Source organism: Copidosoma floridanum, unplaced genomic scaffold (assembly GCF_036245765.1).
Source record: "Copidosoma floridanum isolate Cflo_tuat_1 unplaced genomic scaffold, Cflo_Japanese_pri ptg000012l, whole genome shotgun sequence".
Classification (NCBI taxonomy): domain Eukaryota; kingdom Metazoa; phylum Arthropoda; class Insecta; order Hymenoptera; family Encyrtidae; genus Copidosoma; species Copidosoma floridanum.
The window spans coordinates 2,327,961-2,354,844 of NW_028321889.1; the positions used below are offsets into that span (position 1 = coordinate 2,327,961).

At 38.3% G+C, this 26,884-nt stretch overlaps 2 protein-coding genes across 12 annotated transcripts; one reads left to right on the forward strand and one right to left on the reverse strand.

The window, feature by feature from the left end:
- Window positions 1-167: 167 nt before the first annotated feature.
- Window positions 168-14,141, reverse strand: LOC106638539 (uncharacterized). Of its 11 annotated transcripts, XM_089590515.1 has the most exons (13): window positions 13,728-14,140; window positions 13,556-13,637; window positions 12,402-12,655; window positions 10,946-11,373; window positions 8,903-8,994; window positions 8,567-8,677; window positions 7,747-8,371; window positions 7,576-7,668; window positions 7,035-7,121; window positions 5,584-5,739; window positions 5,187-5,490; window positions 4,290-4,319; window positions 168-3,278 (listed from the first exon to the last, which is right to left on the reverse strand). In XM_089590515.1, the coding sequence occupies exons 5-13, from the start codon at window positions 8,969-8,971 to the stop codon at window positions 3,011-3,013; spliced, it is 1,743 nt and encodes a 580-aa protein (XP_089446641.1). In that variant the 5' UTR covers window positions 8,972-8,994; window positions 10,946-11,373; window positions 12,402-12,655; window positions 13,556-13,637; window positions 13,728-14,140; the 3' UTR covers window positions 168-3,010. The 11 variants fall into 11 exon arrangements, with proteins under 11 accessions (XP_089446641.1, XP_089446639.1, XP_089446646.1 ...); XM_089590513.1 differs by lacking the exon at window positions 13,556-13,637; XM_089590520.1 differs by lacking the exons at window positions 8,903-8,994; window positions 13,556-13,637 and having other exon boundaries at window positions 13,728-14,141.
- Window positions 14,142-18,696: 4,555 nt separating this feature from the next.
- On the forward strand, window positions 18,697-19,837 carry LOC106638455 (major royal jelly protein 1). The gene is made up of 2 exons (XM_089590468.1): window positions 18,697-19,501; window positions 19,595-19,837. Exons 1-2 carry the CDS (start codon window positions 18,839-18,841, stop codon window positions 19,835-19,837), a joined length of 906 nt encoding a protein of 301 aa, XP_089446594.1. The 5' UTR covers window positions 18,697-18,838.
- The last annotated feature ends 7,047 nt before the right edge of the window (window positions 19,838-26,884 follow it).

A 26,884-nucleotide genomic window follows, 5' to 3' on the forward strand; every position in this document is an offset into this window, starting at 1 on the left:
GCGAATTGCAGAGACGCTGGAAGACATTTGTTGTTTTTTTACGTTTCATAATAACCGTGGAAGCTTGGAATTCTATTATCTCTCTATTTTTTACTTATAAAAGAACTGAAGAAGCTGGTGTTCCCGCTTTTTAGGAATCACTACTGAAATTATGAAAAAACTCAAAATTATTTAAATTCAAATTTGTTTATTGAAATCATTGTGTTAATGTGCATAATATGAAGCGATACGTATATACATTTTGAAGATTTTGTTATCGTTACGCCATTTTTCGGGAATGTTAATTTTTTTTTTGAAACGAGTTTCGTAGATAAAAAATACTGGTAATTAACTAGTAGTACAAATGTGCCTCCTCCAGTAATTTTTTCTCTTAAGCGACTGACTTAACTCAACCAAATAATGTTGAATCTCTGACATACCAATTTACTCGTTCATTCACCCATTTGTATATGAGTAAGTTCACTTAAGCTCAAAATAAGAACATTTCTCTTGCAAGTGGAAGAACATCACTGTTTGTAACATACATATTTATTTATTCAGAAAGAAAATAATAAAACGATCTACGTTTGCACAAGGTCATACCTACCTCAGCTTCAAGTACAAATTACAGATATTTACAAGCTAAGAAAACAAAAAGCTTTCAAAGTTACAGAACAACTGACAGTTCTTTTCTTAGTAAACACCTTGAACTATTTATTTATAATATTCACAAAAAATACAAGTGTACTTCGATGACATAATATACGCAATAACAATTCTTAACTAAAAACGGCATTGCTTAATTTTCCTTTTTTCTCTCAAGCTATGTAGGTTAAAATCGATTAAGTAAAACAAAACAAAAATGTGTACTCAAATAATCGGTGTACGATTAACAGTGTGTGAAAAAATAGAGTATTGATTAGTGTTCGTATTAAAATTACGAACGAAACCAAGTTTCATTGAAAGACTAAACTAATTTGAAATACTGTAGCAGGTATCCATTTCGAATAATATTTATGTCACACGAGTTTTTAACAACTATTTTCTATGAAAGGAAAAAATGAAAGAAGAAAGAAAAATTATTCCCGATTTCTTTGTCTAGCGCTTTTCGAACGAAAATAAAAAATTTATCGATTATTTTACACTAGATTAATAATTACGGCATATTTGCTTTTTCTTTAAAAAAAATTCTATTACATGATCGAGAATTTCAATTTTTGCTTATACACAATTCTGAATTTTGTTAACTTGAGGGATATATTACACTAACAGCTTGCTCGATTCCATGTTTAACTTTTCGTTTGCAAAAAAGTTAGTGACTTATTGATTGGCCATTGTTGTCTTTATAACAAGTGAATAAGATATCAAAGTTAACATTTACACAGTCTAAGCAACTACTGATCTAACGATCGATTTATTTATATTTATTACCACGTTTTGGTAATAAGATGCCTTTAACAAACCATTCATTCGATAAGATATAACTATTATTCACTATCACCTTATTGCAGAGTTTTATCATCAAGATTCTTGAATATGTAGAAAGAGAAAAAATGCCAAAAAAAGCATAGAAGTGACAAAAGAGGAATCCAAATATTTAAATGTTTAAAAATAAGTTTATCAAACAATTTATAAAATTGTAAATAAATTTCAATGTGTAAAACCCGCTTTCAGTTGCATACTTGTCGTTTTATTATCCTGGACTTCTTTTATTATATATATATATTTATATCGTATTTTATACTACTGATGTACGTACATACGTTCGCGCAGCCTTAGTGTTATATTACATATGAATTGTTGAATCACAAAGGAATTCATTTTCCGTCAATGTTAATATATTACAGTGTCAAATGACATGTCAATCAAAATTAATATGCACAGCTCCAAGATTTGAATAGTGTAGTTAAGTTAGCAGGGAATCGTGAGTTCAAGTGAACTTTAGTTTATGATTCTTTTTATTCAAGTGCATTGACTTTCGTACTTTTTCACTTTGATTCCATACAATGGTATTCAAATACTTAGCCGTGAATACGCGGTTCGTTATTAAAAAGTAGAAAATCGTTTATAAAAAGCTTTTTTTTTTTTTACAATCAGACTAATTTTTATAAAACACTTGGGAAAAACGTGTATCCACTTTACAAAATTATTTATCACAGGCGTCGATTCATTTCAATATTAATGAGTGCCTATGAGTACATTGTTAAAAAAACAAATTACATTAATTACAGTGTATTTTTTACCAGCGCAAATTCAATAGATTGTATAACAGTGCTCTAAAATTACTTAATAATTAAAATCAAGTTTTTTTTTCTCCAACAATTGATACAAATTTTTTAACCCTCGATGCGCGAAATTAAATGTCTTGTGCCTTACTTTGCACATGGAGCGTTGGTTTTGCGCACTTGTTATGTAATATAATATTTTCGACGATTCACTATATATTCATATTAAAACACAATTTTTTACAATGTATTGTCGATCAGTGAAAGTAGCCGTGTGTATCAAAGTATAAAATAATTAAATGTATACCTGATATGAGCCATTTAATTGATTATTTTATACTTAAACGTTATTAAATTTTTTTTTTTTTTTTCAACTTTTTTTAACACAATTTTTAACGTAGTTTTTAGGTATGTTGAAAATTAGAATCTGGATTTAAAGATGCACTTCTCATACTATCACGATCCCCTCTCATTACAAGGAAAAAACTTATGATGACAGCGATCGTACGACGAAAAAAAAGAAGAAAAAAAATGGTTTCGTTCGTCTTGCACACGTACTCATCACTCTTGTCATATTATTCTGTTTATAAATACATCAATAATATTTGACATCGCAACCTATAACGATGCCCGCACAAATCACGATAGGTCGACGGTTAGTATTCCTTTTTTTTTTCATTCTCACATTCCGTCATAATTCGTGTTCACATTCACTGGCTAGAAGCCTATCAGCATATTATTAACGTACAGAGTAGCTACGTACATTACACAATTTTTTAATTTAACTGATCAAAGCGTATCTGTTCTCAGACCTGGCACTTGTACACTTCCTCCAACATGACGGCTTGACCCTGGCCTTGGCTGACCGTCACAGGCGTCGCCGCGTTCACCACGACGACTTGTTGCTGTTGTTGGGTGGCTTGCTGCTGAGCTTGTTGTTGGTTGTTGTTAGCTTGGGCGTTGCTTGAGTTGGCGTTGCTATTGCGCGCTGCCGTCTGGCCGTACTTCTCGTGAATGGCTCGGTGACGCTTCAGAGCGAAACGGTCCGAAAAACCGATCTCACAGATGTCACATCTACGTGAGTTGGGATAAAAGGAGACGTGCAATGAGTGGTAGTGTGAATTTTCGTTCACTCTACTATATATTTTATGTAAGCGGATAAATAGATCAGTGTCTTTTTGCCTCTTACTTTTTTTGACTTTTTAATAGACGCAAACACTGCCAATTTAGTTTTAGAGTTTTTTTTTGTATGTTAGTTTTTTTTTTTTTCCTTCTGTTAGAGTACCAGTGTGAGTTTACTGGCAGAAGACTTTTATTATAGTGATAATAAAAAGTCCCAATGATTTTGGAACCAGTGCCTGGACGGTAATTTGGTAAAAAATATTAGTTTGCATAGATTTTAAGAAAAATTAATAACTATGGTTATTTTTTTTCACTGCCCCAAATAGGATATGAAAAAAGTAAGTAATTGAGATGAATAACGGAATGAACTAATAAACAATTTGTTGAATTATGCAATGGGTTCATATTATTTTGTCGATGGGCACCACTGTATGAATGACTAATAGTTGTGGTAATAAGGCCGAAATAGGTTTTTAAAAATTTTCTAGGTAATTGAAACCTTGTGTAATATTACAAGCCAACGATAATTGACTCATTATCCCTGAAATAAGAAAACAATAAAAAAAAACTTAATGATGATTAATAAAAATCTTAAAAATTGGTAAAAATAAATATAAAATATAATCCTAAACGTTATCTAAGCATTCAAGTGAGAGGAAATTGTGTCCAGGCAATGGGTCTTAGATATCAAAGTAATAGATGAATATTTCGCTAATATCTCCAGAAATTTTATGAATCTTCACAAAAGAGGTAAAAGCGCAAAAATACATTTATCTGGTTCAAGTTATCAGATTTATCACCAAATTGAATTGAAAACTCCAAGTTTCAACTATTGGATAAGAAAGGCTTCTTAATGCCTCTTAGCAATTTGATTGCAAAGTGATAAATTCTGTTTCAATATTGTATCTCTGTAATATTAGTGAAAGTAGGTTTGTACTGAATGCATTTCTGGCTTTTACCTACCTCGTGGAAGATCCTCTAGGTTGGCGACGCCTACGAGTAATATTGCAAATTAGCAAGATTTTTAAACTTTACTGAGCTATATTTTATTTTGAACGTTTTTAAAATTACTTTTAAATTAATATAATTCGATTTATTCAGCGAAATGTTTAGCTACATTAACATTGAACACATTAACAATATCTTTTGTAAGAAAAGCAATAAAAAAGAAAAGGCAATTTATCATTTGTTAGTTGCTCGAAGTACTAAGCTGTAACGTCAATAAGGACAAAACGTATTTTTTCCGGGTCGCATAAATACTTATGGAAATAATTAAAAAAAAAAAAAAAAATTCAATTTTGTTTTTTTTCCACATATCAAGAAGAACTTTTACACTACTATTTGTTTTTTTCACCACATGTACAGTGTTGGAAGTTATGTTGCTTGAATACACACACCAAGTATATTGTATATTATTAATAAATTAGAAAATGTATACAATACAAAATTTGTTTACATAACTACATGCAATACATTTATGAAGAAATCAATATATGTTAGAAATGCAGATAGCTAACAATATATATTTTCATGCTTTGCAGGACACACTTCTAATGGACAAAAATAATGCATTAGATCAAATAATGATGTTATGATGAAAGAATCAAAGTTTTCTCTTATTTTCCTTGGTAAACAACACTGGATGATATTTAAATAAAAAAGTGCATGCTTCAGGTTAAAAAAAAATACAGGCCTTACGAAGCAGTATGCCATGTACTTAACGGTTCAAAAAATAATAGAAAAGATGAATAAGCTGTTACGTGCGCGTCATTTCATTGGCATTTTTTGCGTCTACAAAAAGCGTGATGAGTCTGAATTTGATGAAGCTGATTTTGGTGTGGCATCGGCAAGTAACGTTACCTGTGTGGTTTTTCTCCCGTATGGACCTTGGCGTGATTCTTGAGATGTGTCGCTTGATTGAACGCTGACCCACAGGTGTTGCATCGATACGGCTTCTCGCCTGTATGAATCCTGCGATGATTCCAAAGAGTCGAGTGCCTAGCAAACGTCTTTTCGCAAACTTCACACTGATACGGGCGTTCACCCGAATGTATGCGTTCGTGATTCTTTAAATGCGGTGACTGTGAAAATTGCATTCCACAATGGCTGCACTTGAAAGGTTTCTCTCCCGTATGTACACGACCGTGGTTCTTCAAATACGCAGCTAAAATTAAGAAAATCGTTATATAAGATTTTTAGGGACATAGGGGACTAGTGTTGATATTGAGCGATGGGCGATTTTTTTCTCAATCCTTACCCTTGGCGAAGGCTAGGCCGCAGACTTCGCACTTGAACGGTTTGTCACCCGAGTGCAATCTTTTATGAGACCATAGCGAGGAATACCTAGAAAATGTACCGTCGCACACGTTACAGTGAAACGGCTTTTCCTGTTGTTGGCTGTTCGCCTTTCCGCCTGGAATTTGAAAAACACAAACCGGGCAATTAGTTTTCCTCAAAAGGGCCAGTTCTACAAAAAAGATTTATGCTCGACGTGGATTTTTCATGGATTTTTTTTTGTTTTTTCTTTTGTTTCTATTGCGAGTCACGACATAATGTAATAATATCGGGTTATTCTCGATCAAAAGTAACTTTTGCGATACGCACTTAAAGAGGAGCTATAGATTTTAATAATAGTTTTTTTTAATAAAATAATAGTTTTATGTAAATTTAATGAAATACTGAAAATTTGTGTAACTTAAAAGTGTTTTCGAAAAGTTTTGTAGCTAGTTTTATTTATTTTTTTTTTTTTAAATCGAATTTTGATAAAATCTATGGTAAAATTTAGGTACAAACTCCTTCTTTGAATTGTATCGAGAAAGAACAAATACTCAACTGAGTTGTTAAAAATTTTGGTCCACGAGCAAACGTTCGAGTGTTGATTCGTTCGAGTATCAAATTTATAAAACTGTCCCTTAGGGGAGAGGTTTTGTACTGTGAAATTTGCTTAAATTTAGATGCTGACAGTTCTAACCAAAACAGAAATAAAATTATTAAATTATAAAATATTTTAATTATGATCTAATGGCATATCAAGTATGATTAATGTTCTTTTGCACCGATATATTTAATGTAAATATTGTCAAAAAAAAGAAAAACAAAAAATTAGCATTTGAAGATCGTTACTGCAGAACATTAAAAATACTTGATCGCTACATGAATACTATCAATATACTTTAAATATAATGTTCATACTTAAAAATCAACTATCTACAACACAAGAGGCATGCAGAAAATCATGTACTTTGATTTTATTGTACTTGCACGATTGCAGAGAAAAATTTTGTAACAATATATCAAGTCAATCAAATGTTTTTTCAGTACTGTTAAATTTGCTACAAATTTTTTTTCTCAACAGGAAATGAAACCCAGTAAATCTTTCAAGTAACATTAGGTGGCTACAAAAGTAGAACAATAGTATTAACACTTTTAAAACTAAAAAGAAAAAAATAACTCAGCAATAAAAAAGAGAAAATAAAAGACAAACTGTCAAAGAAAAAGTCAAACTCAGAGGTACAATTATAGTAAAATAAATTAAAAGTTACCAGAACTGTCACCATCTAGACATACCGATAGGGATTTCTTTATTAATTTTTAAGAAAAAAAAAAAAAAAAGTGAAAAATAGTAAGTATCAATTTTACAAGAGAAATTATGCAAGAAAAAGAGATCCCAAACAATTTCGTGGCTATGATTTTTTTTATCCAACTTACTTCCTATGATGATACGGCCCGTTGCCTTGCAGCCGGTACACTTCGCGAGGGAACAGTTTCCGGATTCAAGTTTTTCGTTGTGTTTACCTACCATACACCACCCGATGTACGATCATGACAGCAATGAAATGAGAAATGGAGGAAAAACGGCCAAGTGCCTCGTAAGAAATGCTACTATTGTTTAGGCGTAATCAATAAATTTAAAAGTGCCTGATTTTTTGACAAAATTCACAATGTTTATCCATTCAAATTATAATACTGATTTTTAATTTCTTATTTTGAACAATTCAATAAAAAAGCAATGTTTGACAAACGTGTAAATCATAACATTTTTACCAAACTTCATTTTTTAAATCATATTTTCAGAATTTTACTAGCAGATAAGCGAGAAATGATTTTATTGTTTATATTTTAGTCTTTTATAGAAAAGCGATCACGAAAAATTGAAGCAGATTAAAAGACTTGATATTGTCATCTAATCAATAGTAACATTTTTTACGTTCATAATTTCAAAAAAAAAAAAAAAATCAACTATGCTTACCAATGAATATAATGCCCGTGCCGTTGCACTTATGACATTTGGTAACACTGGTTACACCACGCCGCTTCACCGGATGATGACCTGGTTTAATAGCTATAAAAAAAAAAAAAAAACATGTGAACTCTCAGTTGTTTATATTAATTAATACTAACATGAGGTTTGATAACTCACTCTTCTTAACTTTAGTTGGATGATGTTCACAAGGGTCCTCACTGCCGCACTCGTCGCAAAACTGAACCTTGGGCTTTGGATGCATGTTTGTTTTGTGGCTTTTTAATTCCCCAGGTAGTGCAAAGCAGGCACCACAAGTGTCACACGTGTGCGGCCGTTCTGGTGTAGTGGCAACAGTGACCGTCGTCGGCGTTTGAACACCAACCTGTGAAGGTTGCTGCTGCTGGTTACTCGGAGTAGTATTGTGGATGCGTTTGTGATGATTGAGCAAACTACTGTGGCCAAAAACGAGGTTGCACGTGTCACACGTAAAGGTCGTCGTGAGGTTCATCTGATTGATAATGGTGTTGTAGCCCACTGCGGCGACTGGCTGCACATCGAAACGATAGCAACCCTTGTCGTCTGTCGTAATTGCTCCAATGGTCCCAACGGTGTTTCCTTGCACCTTTTGTAACATATTTACGTTGTAATAGAACGGAAATTCTGTGGTTGTTGTTTGTTGGCCAGACTTCTCTTCTTTTTTATCCGTAGTCACGTACATCTGTTGAGCTTGCTGTTGTGTCTGTTGACCCTGAGCAGTTTGCTGCTGTATTTGTTGAGGGTCGAACATTGTTATTTGCTGAGACTGTGGAAAAATTATGACGCATCAAATTAAAAAAGTTTTTTTCTCTTGACATTGTAAATTCAGGATAAGGCAGATGTAATTATGTATGCATCGAACAATTTTCAACAACTTGGAAGCAAAACGTTTATTGTACAGAAAAATAACTATATCCTCAAAACTTGTTAAACTAGTAGGTGAAATAATAAAAAGTCTCACCTGCCGCTGATCTGTGTAGCTGGAGTTGCTTTGCTCAGTCTGCGTAAAGCTGTTGGTTTGCTCTGTTTGGGTAAACATCGAGCACTTTACTGGTGCCTGGGTCAATTGGGCCTATTCAACATAAGAGTTTCATAATTATTAGGTGTACTTTTAATTTTTATTAATTTATTTATGCTATCCATGGACCCAGTATTGGTGTAAAATTAAGAACATCAATAAAATTTGAGTGTGACTTGAAAAATGTAAAAAATAATGAGTTCTCTGTTGGGACTGTGTAAGTTTTTGAAAATCTGTACTGTACTTCTGTTTGTCCCATTACTCTCACGATATGCATACCTGCTGTACTTGTTCCGCTCGAGTTGTGCTTAACCATACCACGTTGCTACCATTTGATTCTAGAGCCATTGATGTGCTGTCCTTTTTTTATCCTGAACAATCAACAGGCAATAACTACGTTACTTACATTGATAGAGAAAACCCATAATTTTATTTCTCTTTCACTTTTAGTCATAGCTACAGTCTTACATTTATGTTAATAGTTGTTAAAAGCTCAAGTCACTGGTACTCAATTAGTTACTAAGTTACATTAGAGCAGAGTTTAGATGAACGTAGAAATAATGAGATGTTCTCTGCCTGATAAATCTAAAATAGGGCACTAATTTTAGAAGTATTTAAATAAAGACCTTGTGATCAGTTACACAGAAATCACTGTAAATTTAAAAATACTATATTTAAGTTTCAAAGACACTGGTTTGTAGGGTTTAATTTTTTTTACAGCAGAAATATGCATCAAGTATATAAAATTTTAAGTAAAAGCAATTAATGAGTACATGTATCATAGAAAATTTGATCATTAAATGAAATTGAAGACCGAAATATTTTGTTTCTATAGTTGTGATATTAAGTCAAGTTTTTATAAAAATATAAATTTTTAAAAATAATTCTTATTTATGTTAATGATTTATGAAATCTTGAACTTATTAATTTTGTGTTTGTGGCTGAATTATGTACCTGTCAACTCTACACTGACTGTTTCTCTAGCTTTAACTCATCTGTCAATATGTTATCAACTTGTAGAGCTACAAATAATTTTTGCACTGAATTTAGCAAAACATTTTTTTCAATCTTGCACTGTAACACAATGTATGACAAATTCAATCACTGTATCTTATAACCACTTGGGATAAATGCAAAATACGTTTGTATTTTCACCATATTTCTTGTAAACATTGTAGTAAAATGATGTATATAAAATAGAATGTGAGTACAGTGTACAGCAGATATGCGACAAACAAGAAGCAAATGTGTAACAGATCTTGAAGTTATCACCGCAACATGATAACAAAAACAAATTTTCAATGCTACACATATGTGGACTTTTAACACTTAACACTTGCCAGTTCTCTCTCTCTCTCTCTCTCTTCCTACAAAAGTAGGTCCTTGACAGAGTAGCCCACATATCTTTGAACATTCACTTGCTCAAAACATACGTAATAATATTTAAAAAATAATCTTGACACCCACATTTACTAAGTACACATATTAAAATAAGCAAGTTGAGAAAGGTGAAAGAGGAAAAAGTTAAAAGCAAGTAGAAAGAGGAAATACAAATAAACATGTGGGACTAGAAAGAGTAGTTCAAAACACACACGATGGAAGAGCGAAACGGAGCAGATGAGCAAAAGAGAGAGAAAAGAAGTACATAATCGTTTGGCGTACCAAGGAGCGAGAGAATAAGGAAAAGAGCTCAAACGAAGTGACGTGCGTGCATTGCACACGTCTGCTGTCGAGGAAGCGAGATGCACCATTGAGGGAAAAAGGAGAACACAAGTGTGAGAAGAGAGCGGGCAAATAAACGGAGCGCGGAACAGTACCGTTTTTCCTTTTCTCATCCGGAGAGCCAGAATGAGAGAGAGAGAGAGAGATAGTGCTAAAATGGCTCTCTACACAAATTTACCGCACAGCTCTTTTGCCATGCATCCAGCAGTAGCCCCTGGATGTACATACATGTAGAAGCTAGAAAGAGGGAAAAAAGAGAGCACCCACCTTGCCCTATAGCTATACATGTATGTGTGTATTTATATACACATTATCCCAAGATAGAAGAGAAGCAGGAGCTGCAGAGAGAAAGAGACAAAAAGGGGCTCAGGTACAAATATACGTACTCTTGTGTGCGTGTATGGGGTATGTTTTCTTCTTCTGCTTCTGTGGCCGTCGTCTGGTGTACGTGTATGTACAGAAGAGAGAGGCACCAGGGAGCACTACTATAGTACTCGTAGAAAGAAGAAGAAAGAGCGAAAGAGAGAGAGAGAGAGAGCTAATACTATCCGTTTGACACTGCCTTGCCGCGGATGGATATGTATACAGGCATCCACCTACCTAGCTAGCACAGTAGACTTTGGCTTCAGCTTTCGCCCGGGCTCTAAACAGAGAAGGAAAATGGCCGACCAGCCGAGCGAGACGGAGGATGTATCGGGGCCTCGCTCGCTCGCGTGGGCGTGATACGAGAGCTTAAAAGTGAGCTGTAGCTCCCGGCCCAGCCAGAAGCCAGACAGAGAAGGACGCCTGTATCACTGCTGCTCCGAAATCGACTGGGTAGACTCTCCTCTCTCCGCTGCCCGCCGAACTCCATCCCTTCCTCCTCTAGTGACTGAGCGGCCTTCTCTTTTCCACCGATGTTTCCCCCCTGTTACGGCCTATACGAGGAGCGAAAAAGCTACCAAAGCGTCGTCGTCCCCCTTTTTTTATTGGCTCTACTTTGGGCGTGACGAGGACAGATTCACGGGTGCGTGGCGTGTACATGTGAGCTACACAGTTAGAGGACAGATACACAGGGGCAAATGCCCACTTTAGAGACACAGATAAAACTAGTTGTTGCGTGAAAAGGATAGAGCCATTTTGGTCATACACTTTAAGTGTGTGTGTGTGTGTGAATGCCTGATGAATGAGGTGTGAGTGCGTACAATACATGTAAATGTACAGAGAACAGCTGCAGTCTACAGTCTACAGCTACACGATATCGTTTGCATGAGTGTTTATTCTGTTCTGCTACTTGTGTGTATTATATGTATACACGCAGGGGAACGAGTAATGATTTGATAAACCCAGTGGCTCCGAATCATGGCTTTATGCGGGCACGCACATACTTACTCGTACGACGTGTGTATCAGGGAACAATGTACGTTATAAACTAGTGACACATGGATATGCTTGATACGCCATACGCTCAATGCAGTATTGTTGTAAAGTATGATGCGTGAGGAAAGAATAGATAATGGCTCAAATCAATTATGATAGATAAGGAGCCAAGAGAAATAAAAATGAAAACATGTGGGCCACAACGAAGTCAGGCCGATGCACAAATGCTGTGTAGTACGTGGACTAGCTGTCGTGTGGGTGAGGCACAGAGAGAGGGTCGATTAACGCGTACATGGAGAACGTAGCGGTGAAAAAGCAAAGTAGAAAAGAAGACGGAGAGATAACATTGAAGTAATATAGGGAGAAAAGAGAGAGAATGGAGAGTTTGAGGAAGGAAGAAAGAGAGAAAGAGACGCGTATAGAGCATCATACGTAAGAGCAAGTGGGTAGCGACTTCTATCAGTATACAGAGCCGAGTAGAGCACGTATACAAAAGAGAGACGGGTAAAGACAGATAAAGGGAGAGAAAGAGACTGACAGGGAGGTGGGGAAACGAAGCAGAAAGAGAAAGAGAATGCAGGGAGAGAACACGCCGCGAGAGAAAACGAGAGAAAATAGAAGGTTGGTAGGTGGTAGTTGTAGTATAGTAGAGTGAAAGAGCCAGTCTCTCGCCACTACAAGAGAAGCCACGACTCACATGAGACGACGCAGCCAGCAGTATAACTCAGTCTCTCGTTCGATCTGCGGTTCGCGTGCTTATCTTCTCGCAGCAGTCCTCTCCGAGTTGGTGTGCTTGCCGTTCTCAGTCAGTTGCACTAGGTCCCTCCGATGATCACTGACTCCGAAACGGTGCTCCGTTGCTCGCGTCCAGTCATGTCGTCGACGACGGGGATTCTTTTCCTCACCCAAGACCAAGCAGGCAACTTCAGCAGCCAAGGACGAGCACGGGGACTATGTGTTACAAGAGAATGCAAATGTTAATACACGACGATATGATGATAATAACAACAATGATAATGTAAACGCATGCTCGCCCGGAGCACTCGCTCTGTCTCGCTTCTCGCGGTTGCATGCAAAGCTGGTCTGCTCGACCCGGGAACCCGGAGCGAGAGAGACAGGATGATCAGCTCGTGTAAGTGTGTGTGTGCGTGTACGTGCGTGCGTGTTTACGTGCATGCACGTAGATACGATGTAACTGTATCTAGATCTCTTGTCGTCCTCGGTTTGGTGGGGTGAGAGTGAGGATATGAGACAAGACAAGAGCCCGCGCGCGCGCGCGCCTGTGCTCCGTTCTGTTCTGGGAGATAAAAAAAAAAGCCGGTGCGTAAACACCGTAAACTGCAAATATGCACGCACACTGAGGGTGGTTTTCTTTCTGGCAAGCATTTCCCCGATGCTATTTTGTTATTGATTATGATAAAAAAAGGAAAAAAAAAATAATTTGCGGGTTGGTACGTACAGATGCATTTGTGCAAAACAAGTGGGATTTAACTTCATTCGAAATAACTATTATTATATATATTACGAACACTCCCAAATAAGCTTTGACGTTTATCAACATTATCATAAAACGAGCGCGTATTCTTGTATTTTTGGAGAGCAACCGATGCGCACGACTCCATAGCTGCGCGTAGCCCATTTGCGCATTCTACAAAATTTAAGGCGCAAAGAAATGAGGTTAGGTTGACCTTTGCATGCAACGACGACGAAACCAGGTATACGAACCATTTTTATCGTGATTTTGAACTTATTAAACAGTTTTTCTTGCATCAAGCAGGATTATAATGCATGCACTGATAAACAAATATTTAAAAAAGCAGTAATGAAAGAGCGCGAATCTCATTGTGGTACCCTTTTTTTCTGTGACTGGGAGAAAACACTTGCGGTACATGAAAAACACTCGTAAGGCCAATCGATGACTGGGAAACAATGTCTACGCAATATAAAAATATCAACGAAGCAACGACATGCATATATATAATAATAATGTTCATAGTAAATGGGTTACGTATGTTATACGTACAAATTTCGTCTGTGGGTGCACACGCGTTACGTATGTAATATATATACGTGTACACGCAGATGGCGAATGAGAAACAGCAACGTCGAGATCAGGTCGTCTCTTTTTCTCTCTTCGTGGGATCGTCGTCTCCTCTCCGACCGCCTGCCCGGACTCTCTTATTTTGGCTCTCTCGAGGCTGTCTTCCGTCTTCGTCCCGTACACGGATCAAGCTTGGGGGCTACTTGGAACTCTGGCTCTGTGTTCGTTGAACGCGTCTCATCTGGTCTCATCGTCGCTACGTCCATGCATATGAGTTCCCGTCCGGCATATATGGCGTCGTCCTTCGTCCTTGTTCCACTTGCAGCTATTTCTTTCTATCGGAGAGCAGTGTCGCTGTCCTCGTTTGGCCGCTGAACCCGAGCAACTGAGAGAGACGGCAGAGAGCAACGAAGAGAAGGCGACACTCGCTCTCGTCCCTCATTGGTTGGTAAAAGAGAGCAGGAGGCCGAGCCTGCGCAATGCGCACGCATGTGCTGCTACGCCGGGATGCTCTCAGTGCATACACCTTTTGGCGGCGCGATATCGGCGGTAGTTGAGGGTGACTTTTGATGCATGGGGTGGGGGTTACAAAATGGCCAGGGAGGGGAGGGAGAGAAATTGGGTAAGGTCTGTTCTCTCGCTAAAAGATGACGCGACACCCGTTACCGGTTCGACACCTTACGAGTGAGGCTGTTTATTTCTTTTTTTCAAACAAAAATTCGACAAACCAGATAATATTGTGTTGAACTTGAATACTTTCAATTAATTTGGCTTAATAATAAATGGTAGGTTTATTTTCCAAAATTCGTCAACACTGTCTTATCCCACGTGGGAAGGGAAATTTAAACACCAATCACGTGCCATACAATCACTGAAAAATAAAATTCTTGCCGATTCGTCATTATTATTATTTTAATTTATTTGATCATTACTTACTGTTTTTTTTTTTTTAGTTATTTCAAAATAAAATACGTTGTTTTTTTTAAATGTAAATTCTTACTCTTTATGTGAGAGTTGACACAATACATTAAAATTAAATAATAATCACTCTAGTAAAAAATTGTGGAATAAAATCATACTAAATAATTAACTGTATACGCATTTTTTAAATATTATTTCATAAATGCGGTAAGAAAGACTTCCTTTTTTTTTCTACGAATGGAGTTTATCATGGAGTTTCCTACGAGAGAGTATACTTAGTACGGTTTCAATCGATAAGTACTTGCAATTTTCACTTTCAAGATGTTGCAATCTCTGGATTATATGTATGTAAATACTCGCACCAAATGCCTCTGTTTACAGTAGTACAATTATTAAAGATGTCCCGAATCAGATGAAAATTTCTCTGAAATCTTCGATTTTTAATAAGCTGTTAAATGTCCCGTTAAACCGAAAAACTAACGTTTCTGTTTTAAATATTCCTTTTAAAATAATCGCTACGTACAGAGGTAAGTACTACTCGTATATCTCCCTTTGTAGTAATTTTTCCAACTGATGCATAATATCGAATAATGCATGCAATGTTTTACTACTGTAAAATTTAAACAAAATAAATCGACATAAATATGAAATGTACAATATTTGCGGTAAAATAAAATGTATACTAGATTAATATTTATTGCAAATAAAATAATTTAAAACGGTGGATAAAAAAAATCTGTATGGCGCGAGGAAAACTTGCTCTCGGTGCCTTTCGGGTGGATGTATAAAACCAGTGGTTGAAATTCCAAAGGGAACAATTGCAAAGGGTATATTCTTGGGTTTCCTTGAATATGGCTTCTTTGTGACCCACGTAAAATGCCCCCGATACGACAAAAAGATTATATGTAAGGATCTTAGAAGTAACAAAAAAATGGTAAATGTCACAAACAGCTGGTTTTTTTTTTTTGTTTTTTTTTTTATGTAAAAGTATAATTCAAAGAAAAGCTTGTTCTCTTTGGAAAAGGAAAGCCGAGCAGAAGTGGGCGATATAAAAATCGGTCTTTGCGTTTGTATCTTTATTTTCAACCGGACATACGAATGACGACTCTTTGTAGTTTATATCTCGAAAAAAAAAAAAAAAAAAAAAAAATTATTATCATAACAATTAAATTTACTTGAATAAGTCTACGATAAAAACCGTACAAGAAAATGAAGGATTTTTAATAAAAGTGGAATCCCAGCTTGTATATTTCTCGCGCTTTTCACTAAAAAGCTTCAATAAAAATCTCGCACAATAGAAAACTTTGTTCTCTTTGCACGATTGTTCCAAGCATACCTTGTATATTATTCATTTCCTATTTGACTATTCGCGAAAATTCTCGCTCCGAGTGCAATGGGGAAAAAAAAATCTCCGAGCTCAATATCATCCCTCCAAAGAGGCAAAAGAAAAAAATAAGTTACCAATCCTCGCGCTACCTGCGCGTGATGTGTAATAAATACTTACCTGCACGCGCGCCAATGCCGGATCATGTCAGACTCGATGACCTATATAGGTATACATGCTGCAGCTCGGCGTCTGATCGAAAACGCATATTTCTACTTCCACCGTATATTATACTATCTGTCCTCGCGCTCGAGTGCTGGACCAAATGAGAATTCGCTCGTGCGAGAGGAATGCTTACTTATCAGGGGTGCGAATAAAATCTGATGAGGATTATGAGCCAAGCTTTATGGAAAATAAAGCCACACCTGTAATATATGAGTATATTAATTAGACCCCGAAACTCTACGATTGTGTGGCCGCAAAATCGATTTTTCTGCGATATATAACGCATATCACTGACAAGAGCTTTTTTCGCGTTTTTTTCTCTCTCTCTCGATTTGCAACCTGAGATGAATTTTTTTTTCCGAGTTTTAATATTATTTATTCTCAGGAACACTCTGTATGTACACTTTTTTTTATTTTACAAACACTCTAACGGCTATACTGGAATTCAACACGATATTGAGTTTGATCTTTGACGGAATGAAGTTACGTCGAGTTTGCCGATTCATCCCAAAGCTCGGAATATTTTTATGGTAATCCAATTAAAATCGTCCTCATTAAAATTTCCCAGCAACTAGGTACTTTTTTTCTGAATTGAGTAAAGACTTCCCGACGAATCTTGAAAGCCAAATCAATCCACACTTTGCTTGGAATAAATTCAAATTAACGTTTTATTTTTTATATTTTATACATAGTGGCTTTTGAATAATGAAATCCAATAGACTGTTGTAATCCATATTATTGAAAATTTAAAAAAAATGCCATTGGTTCATCATCACCAATTGAATTCAACACCATTTTATCGAGTGCTATTGTGAGAAGAATTAAATTATACACTTTCAGCTTACTGATTATCATTTTACTACGACCCGACGCGTGTCGTCAAAGTCCGTTGTTATATGTGGCCGGCAACTGTACTTATCGCATCGAACGAGACAACGTAAAATATATATTGAAGCTCCGTTGGGTAAGTATTTGCGATTTTAATCACACAAGACTCTGATTTGATGACGCTGGAAGCGTTTGGTACTATTGTACGGGCACACGTTTCAAACAAGGAACAATCGAACAAGAAGAATGAAAGAAAAAAAAAAAAAAAAAAAACTATCGGGCACGGATTTGTTAGTCGCTTTTCATGCTCTGGCTTTGCCCACGATTCGTTTGACGTTTAAAAAGGACGAAGGACCCTACATGGGCTTACATTCATTTCAGACCTGAGCTGATCCTTCGTTAAAAATAAAAATCCCTCATTCACGACCATAGATCGTATAATGAGATAAAGGCAAGATAGATCGGGAGTAGAATTTTCACGCGTGTACGTGCCTGTGTAAAAAAAAAGAGAAGGTAAAGGTGAGTATGGAAAAAATCTCTCCTTTTGAGTTTCAAACGAAGCGCAAGAAATGGAAGGATTAATGCAACGCGATGAGATATGCTCTTTGAATTTTATCACGATTATACTTTCGACGAAATCAACGAACACCCTATTCGGGCTTTAGACTGGCGTAACAAGGTAATGGCGGATTTTTAAGAAAAAAAAAATACATTATTTTATTAAACATTTAAAAGTTTGATGCAAGTAAAATAAAATGCACAAGAAAGTTACACAATTTGCGGTGGTGAAAAAATGTTTTTTCTACCGACCTAATAATAAATATACATATTGATACCGAACGGAAGAACGACTTTACAAACTGTTCATTGTAAAAAGTTTTATTTTCTTTTTAGCGCCTTGATTTTTTTCCCCTCACGAAATCTCAGTAATTTTTAGGCTTGAAAAAACTTATCGCGTATTTTTTTTCTCTTTTTTTTTAATTAACTTTAATCGATAGTGCAATCTTAGATATTAGTTTCGTTGAGTCCTTTGTTAACTCGAAGACGATTTGAAAACTCATTTTCATGTAAACGTCACGACTCATTTGTATTTTATGCTCGATTATCACATACTTTAACAGTTGGAGCTGAACGTTTTCAGACTCCCCCGTTACGTAACGTGACTCGGCATAAAAATGAGGCCTCACCTGAGCATGCATTTTTTGAAAAATAATACTCACGTAATGTTGACGTGCCCCCAAACGTGTCGAATATTAAAAAAATATTTTAACAAAGTTTCACAATACAGACAACGTAATTTTTTGCTGAATGATAATTCATGTGGTGTAACAATTGTTTCCGACGGATTTTCGTCCTGTACGTTGAAAAATCCCCATTCACCAACAACAACGTCTCACCGAATTCGTGCAAAGAATAACGCCCCAAACAAACAATTGGATTGACAACTACTCTAAGCCCAACTGTTGAAGCTACACGTGTGAGAAACGATTTATTTATTCCATCGAAAATCGATTTTTATCGTCCATCCTTTTTCATAGCTCAAAAAAACTGTGACTCACGCGTTTCGAGCCAACTCACGGTGCACCGCTTGGCTTCGCATGTTCGTTCTTCAGTGCTGGACGGACTCTCGTACCAACGCTGTCGTTTGAACAATAGCCTAACGTTCAAAGGCAACCAACTTGAGTTGTAGATTATAGAAATGCTGCTGATACTTTTGTACGTGGGCTCGGTGGGCTTGGCCCTCGTTGACGCCCATCAACTCGCGTGGAACTACACGGACTAGCCCAACAAAGAAATGCATCACGGGCGATTCGAGGCCATCAGATTTTGGAAGGACAACATGTACGTGGCCATGAACCGGTTCTGGGTCTGGACCGAAATGAATTTTACGCTAGCTGTAGTCCGGACCTCGGCCATCGACAACGGCAAGATGAACGGCTCGCTCGAACCGTACCCCGATTGGGATATGCAGAACAGCAACCACTGCTCGAGCTTTCAGTCCGTCCAAAGTATGGAGATAGACCCGGCGGGCAGAATGTGGCTCCTGGACAGTGGACTGTACAATCGTGTTCAGTGCTCGACTAGTTTGATGATTCTCGACCTCGAGGACGGGGGCAGGCTACTCACGAACTACACTTTTCCTGCGGCAGTGGCCAGTCCAGGGAAAGCCAAGCTCGATGACATGGTGCTGGACCACGAGGACGGAGGTTTCGCGTACATCATCGACAATTACGAGTCGAGCTTGATCGTGTTTTCGCTGCGGGATTTCACCTCGTGGAAAATCGAGAAGAGCTACGTCGACGTACTGGCGCTGTCGCCGGCGTCGAGGGAAGGCCACCGAGTGCTCTACTACGTGTCCTTGTTCGAGGATAAGTTACTCGAGGTGCCAACCCACGTGCTCAAGACTGGAAAAGTACGGGGTCACATAAGCCAGGTGGCCAAGGAGTTGGCCGTGATGGTACACACGACGACGCCAATATGGACCGGCATGACCATGTCCAACACCGGCAGTATGTAGTTTCTTACTGCGCAAAACCGGTCCATCTACGAGTTGAAGTCAAACATCGTGCTCGGCGATTCTGGTGTGTCTTGGTCGTTTGCTTCGCAACAAAAGTCCGAGTGGACCAAGAATTTCCGTCACTCGTTGCGCAGCCCGACCTTCGACGAGAAGAGCAACCTTTGGTTCATCGGGTCCATGTTTTCGGGAAACCTGGCTAGTGTATCCCTGGACGTCAAAATGAAAAATTATCAGTACTACGAGAACGGCACTGCACCGAAATTGCCTTTCATCTAACTATCGTCACGATTAAGCAAATTTTGAGGAAATAAGAGACAAGACATTTATACATGCAACATACCCTTTTCAGACTATGATGTACCCTTTGTTTTCAATCCATACATTATTTTTTGTCCTCTCGGTCTGGAAATAAAAAAGATGTTTGTCCATGCGCATGACTTGATAATTATTTGTTTACGTTTTCCAAATGATATTTTTCACACATTCATTCCTCAACACGATTACTCAAGAATTTCCATTAGTTTTACAGATTAACAGACTCGTCTTGTATATACCAATGTTAAAATTTCGAAAGCAATTTCAATAATGTTTTCATCAAAGACAAAGAAATAAAAAAACAACAGGACCGTTAATCACTTGAAATTCCTGACGTGCCGATTAGTTCCACATTTTCGATGATTGTCATCTATAGCCAGATAGCGTCAGCATTTAATTCTCCACTTGTCTATCGTATCACACGCACACGTGAAAGTTGGTGTAAAGCTTCCTCCTATCTCCTAACAGGTAACATCCTGCACTCGTCCTCGAGATAAATTGGTCATAGACAAGAGTTTCAAGTCTGACGCGATTACAGCTCAGTTAAGATCCATCCTCGCATCCGAGCCTTTGATTCCTCCCTTGGATGTTCGTATCCTCTCTCTTCGAGCATCATCGTCGGTATACATAGGTATATACACTTGGACGATTAGTACGACATATCAAAATAGGCAAGAAAATTATCATTAGAAATTTCGAAACTATTTCAAGATTGAGTGCATACTTACTTTTCGGCCGGAAGATAAAAAAAAAAAAAAGAAAAAAAAAATTACCACAAATTTCTTCATCGAATCAACGCGTCAAGTATATACATTGGTTGTTCCTATAAATCGAGACAAACGATCTACGATTGCCGATGCATCGTCGAAATTTTCAATAGCCGCGTTACTGCAGTTACCGTTTGTGTATCTGTGTATGTATAATATTATGTATACTAACTGCCAATAAATTATAGTCCAAAAGGGGATCGATATAGAACGCAACAGGTATTGCTCTACCATGAAACGCCGAAGACCTATATGATGTATACGGTGTACACACGTGTGAGCAATCAATGGGATAAATTTGCTTGAGAAATTTAATTTTTTAGGTATAAAAAAACAAAAAGGGTACAACATGTGAGGGAATTCTATATATTTTTTATCGTTTCCACGAATCAATACTATGAGTCTATTTGCCATTATTGTTTTTCGCCGTATATGGATAAAAAGCGTTGAAATAAAAACTGCGTATATCAATAGATAAATATTTATCGAGCTCGGAGACGAGACATATATCGCTGATTTCGTCATTTAGAAAAAAAAAAAAAAAACTCAACGAATGTATAGATTGTACAGGTACATACTCCAACACGAATTTCGGGCAACGATTAATGTAAATGACAATAAATATCTTCGAAACGACTTGTCGATAAGTCTTCGACAGTTTCGCAACGACGGGGCGTATAATTAACGTACCTCGACTATTTTTAGAAATACTTGTAAGAAAGTTTCCTCACCCACCCCTGAAGCGGAGCAAAGGAATCCTTTGTTTCAATTTTTTTTTTGTTTTTCCTCAAGCTCGAGTCCCTCCCGAACGAAAAAGCTCTTGCTTCGCGCCGACAAAATTACTCCAACGGATCGAAAAAAAAAAAAAAAAAAAAAAAAAAAGCTTCGCCATTATCGGGACAGCCGTACTTTGGTATGCAATTTCGCTTGTTGGTCGTGTCCACTGCACCGGAGCCTGTTAACAATATCGCCCACGTACCGAACAGCAGGACCCACCCGGGGGGGGGGGCATATCTCCGTCGCGTGCAGCCCGTCACGTCATATAATGCAGGATCGAGCGAAAGCACATTATATACGGAGACAAGCTATAGGTGTACATACGTACATACAAAAATATATATGTACATAAGCGCCAGCAAAAGCGGCCGACTGCTCCAAAGCTCCGTAACAGGCGCCAGTCGAGGCTCCGACGCCGATGGGAATGGACGCCCCCGCGCTCCTCTCGCGATACTCCACGTTGTTTTACCCACATCACCTCCAGCTCTTACCGTAAACAATTGTACCAATCATACACTCATCTCCCCGTGAGCGAAGCGCGAGTGCACCCCACGACCCTCGCCGTACAAAGTGCAGTGCATGACACAGTCCATTTTGACATTGGTGGACCAAAAGCGGTAGGTATATCCTTTATACAATATACCGAGTGCGCTCGCCACGCGGGGCCGTACACCTATACGCCGTGCGCGTGTAAAATATGTATATTACAAGGTGGAAAGGGGGCCAGCTGTTGAATATCCAGGACACGCGCGTAAGCTGCACGACGAGCGAGAGAGAGATGATCCTTTCCTCGGGAGGACCTTCCGTCTCCCCAGCGAGTGTTATTATTGTTGCCGTGCTCTCTGGGATTTTGCTCGCGTCGGGGGGGAATAAAGAAAAGAAAAAATTGGTTCTCTCCGGTGGGTCTGGAGGGAAAAAAAAGTAGGATGCACCCGTAGGGATGCAGATCACCCTTTTACCCCCCTTTCTCTAGGGGGGAGGATTATTTTTTCTCCTCTCCATCCCCATCACGTGTCGCGAATGGATACACCGTGCCAACAGTTTAGGGGGGGAAAGTTGAGCGAAAGGGTATAGGTCGAGGAATGCGGGGGCCATTGGAAGTTCATCGGGGTGGAGGGAACTTTTCCTCGTTTCGCGTAATTACAGCCGAAGGATCCAAGTCGCCAACTTCGGGGATGATGAATCACGTTGGAGAGCTTTTTTTTTTTTTTCTTTCCTTCCTTTCGTTTTCGTTTGGGTATATATATATATAATATCTTTCGAGCGAGAACGAAAGAGAGATTTTCTTTTTTCAATGAAAAATCGCGTAAAGCCATAAAATTTCGGTAGCACCACGCGGTGATTGGTTTCCACAAGTTGGCAACAATCTATTGATGATGAGTCCGCGAACATTGATATATCGATCATCAGATGTATCTGTTCCTATACGTTTATTGTAAATTTTGACACTTTGATTGAAGCATGTGTTAACACACGACGGTATACCAATTATGTGCCGTCCCATTTTTATGTATCTGATCTACTCAATAAGTTTTTACTTATGCAGTTGTTTGACAATTCAACTCGTATACTTACGGTTTTATAGTGGAGGCGCAGTGCGGATTATGTTTGGGCGAAGAAGGTGTTTTTGGGGGGTAATAAACCCACTGGACGCTCACGTGAGCGAACGAATTGAAAGTCACACGAGCAACGAGTAACGTTTTCTTTTTTTCTTTTTTTTTTTTCTTTTTCGCTTTTTCCACGCCACGTATACTCTCTTTTGTACGGATATCACGTACGGTGCATCGGAGGGCTCTTGGAATCACATTTATACGCCCGTTGATGTTGCCATATGAATTTTTTTGCCAACAAAGTTAACAGGAGTGACTGAAATAAAAATTTTAAAAAGTGAACCATCGCTCCTCGCAGAGTTTCAATTCAAGCAAAAGGGCCGAAGTGTACTTAAGTGATATTTCGTGCACCCGTAAGTATATAATATATGGGTCACTCTGTCGTTGTTGAAACACGATTTTTTTTATGACTGCTGTATCAAATTAACTATACGATTGAAGCTAACTGTATATCATCGGATTTTTGCACTAACATAATGGAAACGAAACATTTATCAGTTAGAATTTATATCACTTACACCAACTTAAATGTTCACGTTGCAGATCGGTAAGAAAAAAAAAATGTTCCCCTTTTTCACCCAAATATCACAAGTTTTGGCAGAACGCAGTTACATCTCTCTGTCGAATTGATCGTCCCGAAAAATTTCCCGTCAATTCCAATACCTTCACTTACACCGAAAATATCGCCGCAGCAGTAACGGTAACTCCTTTCTCCTTCCAGGGCATCGGTAATATTGCAGATGGCACATCGAACCGCAGATACGTAAGGTCCTTTTTTTTTCCCTGCTACGAGAGGTTTGCCGACCCCAAGATTGCAGATGTAGGTGTACATGTATACGGTAGCGCGAGATCGATCGCTCAAACAGGTCAGCTGCACACAGAGCTCTGTGTTTACTGCACAGCGAGGCGTGAACCCCAAAGTGATTGCACCATTTACCGACCGGATTCCCATTATATTGGGATTCATCTTGGGCTCACTTATTTCGTTTAAAGTGCCGATATTACATTCTTGGACCGTTTTTTTTGTCCATAGTGCACATCGCGACGTATATTTCAGCGGCAAGGTTTCTTCGTACTTTGGCTCATTCTGATAATAAAAAACTTTGATAAAAAACAGTTAACGTCACTTTCATTAAGCGCATTGCTCAATCATCAAAAATAACAGAAGCACTGATTTGCACTAGTTTGTGTATACTTGGTGACGTGAAATTTCAAAGATTGACCATTTCGTGGAAACCATCAACAAATTATTTAAACAAACGAATAAAAAAAAAAAAAAAAAAACAATAAAAGGATAATTTAAACTGAAAAACGAAGGATCATCATGATGCCTTTTATCGATCTCTAACAAGCTTTTTTTTTTCTCCTTATTTCAATGCAAAATCCCTCGAAACACCATTTCCTTTTCACTTCGGGGAAGCAGTTCTCGTTATCGCAAGTACCTACCCCCAACGCAAAGCGAGAAATGAAAAACAAAGAACAAGCTTATGCCGAGGGGGCTTCCATGCTTTCCCCCCCCCCCCGCCGGGATGCAATGGTTGTTGTTGTTATCGGCCGTTTCAAAGGATACACCTCGCCAATAAGGGAAAAATAAGGCGCCGGAAACTATGGCATCAAGTCCATTTTGTCCTCGTTACGAATCGACGCGTACGGGTATTCTCCAGTAGCTCGTTACGGACGAAAATCCGAGATGAAAGACATTACTTGCGCCGAGAAACGCTGTTATTCTTGCTTCACCTTTCGAGGATCTTTGTTGCGCCGAGTTCGAGGCCCGCGTCCTTGGGGATGATTGACATTACTCTTTTTTCCAGGCCAGTATTTTTTTCTTCAGAAAAAGAAGGGTCAAAAGTAGAGTGACCGTTTTTTTGTTGTTAATTTCCATTTGATCCTCCTTGTACCCGACTGCTTTTACCGCGAAACGACTCGTCCACGAAATTACTCTTGCTGCAGCGCTTGATCAAAAAGAAACAAAAAAGTTCGCAACACTCGTCGCCTGCATCCTCGTAAATAAACGCCCTAATCGATCAGCGCAGCGGCAGGTCTCAAACTTCTCGAGGCCCCCCTCCTATACGACCAAAATCCAATATAGTCCCTAATCTCTTTGCGATAGCGGCCGGCACGGCTCTCGAGCGTATAGGCACGAAATCCGGCGTCAAATTTTGATAAATAGAATCCGCGAACGAGCTTCGGGTGTTAGCTTGCAATGACGCATACATATGTGGCACTACTATTTATATAAAACGCGCGTCAGTCGTGCTGTATACGGAGGAGGGTCGCGAGTGGGTGAGCGGCTGGCGCTCGCTGTGGTACGTATACAATGTACTCCGAGCCGTTGAATAATTCAATGGAAAATGATAAAGGCGCGAGGATGCGTTAAATGCAGGCCCATCTCTTTCTCCTACCTCCCCCCACGCCCACAAGCCGGAGCTTTTAATTTCTAATTCGGCTTTTGTTTCTCCTCCTCTGCGTGCATTTCGTGGGTGGGCAATTTTCCTCGGTTACAGCTCATAGGCTTTGATTCTCCTCTCCTCCGGTTACGTAAATAATGTAATGAGGAATTAACGAGCCATGAGATGCGAATGGTTGAGGCGTGTGTGTCTTTTTTCATGTACGCTTAATAAATTGAAACTTTTTTTTTCTTTTTTTTTTAACTACAGCACGTGTTTGTTGCAAACAGTTAGCGACGAATGTTACGTAGTTAGACTAAAAAAATTAAGAACTGCAAATAGTGATCGTCGCGTCCTTGCCCACGGGAGGTTAAACAATGTGCTAATATTTCTACATAACGATATGGTAAATGCGAAAAAACAATTTTATACGCGGAATATTCAAAAGTACACTGAGAAAATAATAATAAAAATTATTGGGAAATTCCGGTAAAAATTAACATTCTGCACAGTAAATCTAACGGATAAGCTGGCAAAAAAGGGAAAAATTTGTCATTTTTAAAAATTATTGTTTCAACAGTTTAAATTATGGTTCGAAGAGTGAAAATTATGGTTAGAACAGTAAAAAATTTCAATACGGAAAAGTAAAATTCATTAACCGATCCTTTCAAGATTTACCGTTCCAGCATGGTAACTTTTACTGTTGTAAATGGCTTTTGATAATTAATTACGTTGATCAACTAGAGTTGAAATTTTCGGTATGAAAACACGTAACCACGCGAAAGTTGCCGCTCGAAAACAAACTTTTAACGAAACAATGTATATAACAAAGCAAGCGTATATATAGGTATACACTGCAGTAGGTAAGCGTATACACGGGTAGTTTCGTGAAAATTCGTACACTTGAACGAATGTAAAGAGACGTCTACACGGACAAACTCGACTCGATTACTAATATCTGTGCCATTTTTGTTGTACACCACCCAATGACTGCGAGTCACGGTAATATAAATAACACCGCTTCGTTTGCCCGCTAAATCCACCCATGTCACCCCAAAATACGAGATTCCCGAAAAATATTAACTGGGACACGAGATGTAAAAAAAATTGTTTTTTTTTTGCGCAAACTGACCCGTACGTGGGTATACAGTTTACACTTACCAGAGAGAGCCCATTACGAGCAGCAGCAGGAGCCGTATCGATCCGCCGCACTACACCCCGGCCCCGAAAACTCCTGCATCCTCCAGCCATCACCGGATCAGACGAATGAATAAACAAACGAGCGAGCGCGTGCACCACCCGTAAAAAAGTTTTACTCGGCCGATCCAGCCGCGGAAGCAGAGCACCTCCTCCGAATGCCAATTTTCACCCCGAGACCGTAGCCCACGCAGAAGAAGGAGAAAAAAGGGGGAGAATGTCGTCGAGAAACTCGTCAACGAAGCGAGTGCGGAAACTACCCCCGAGGCC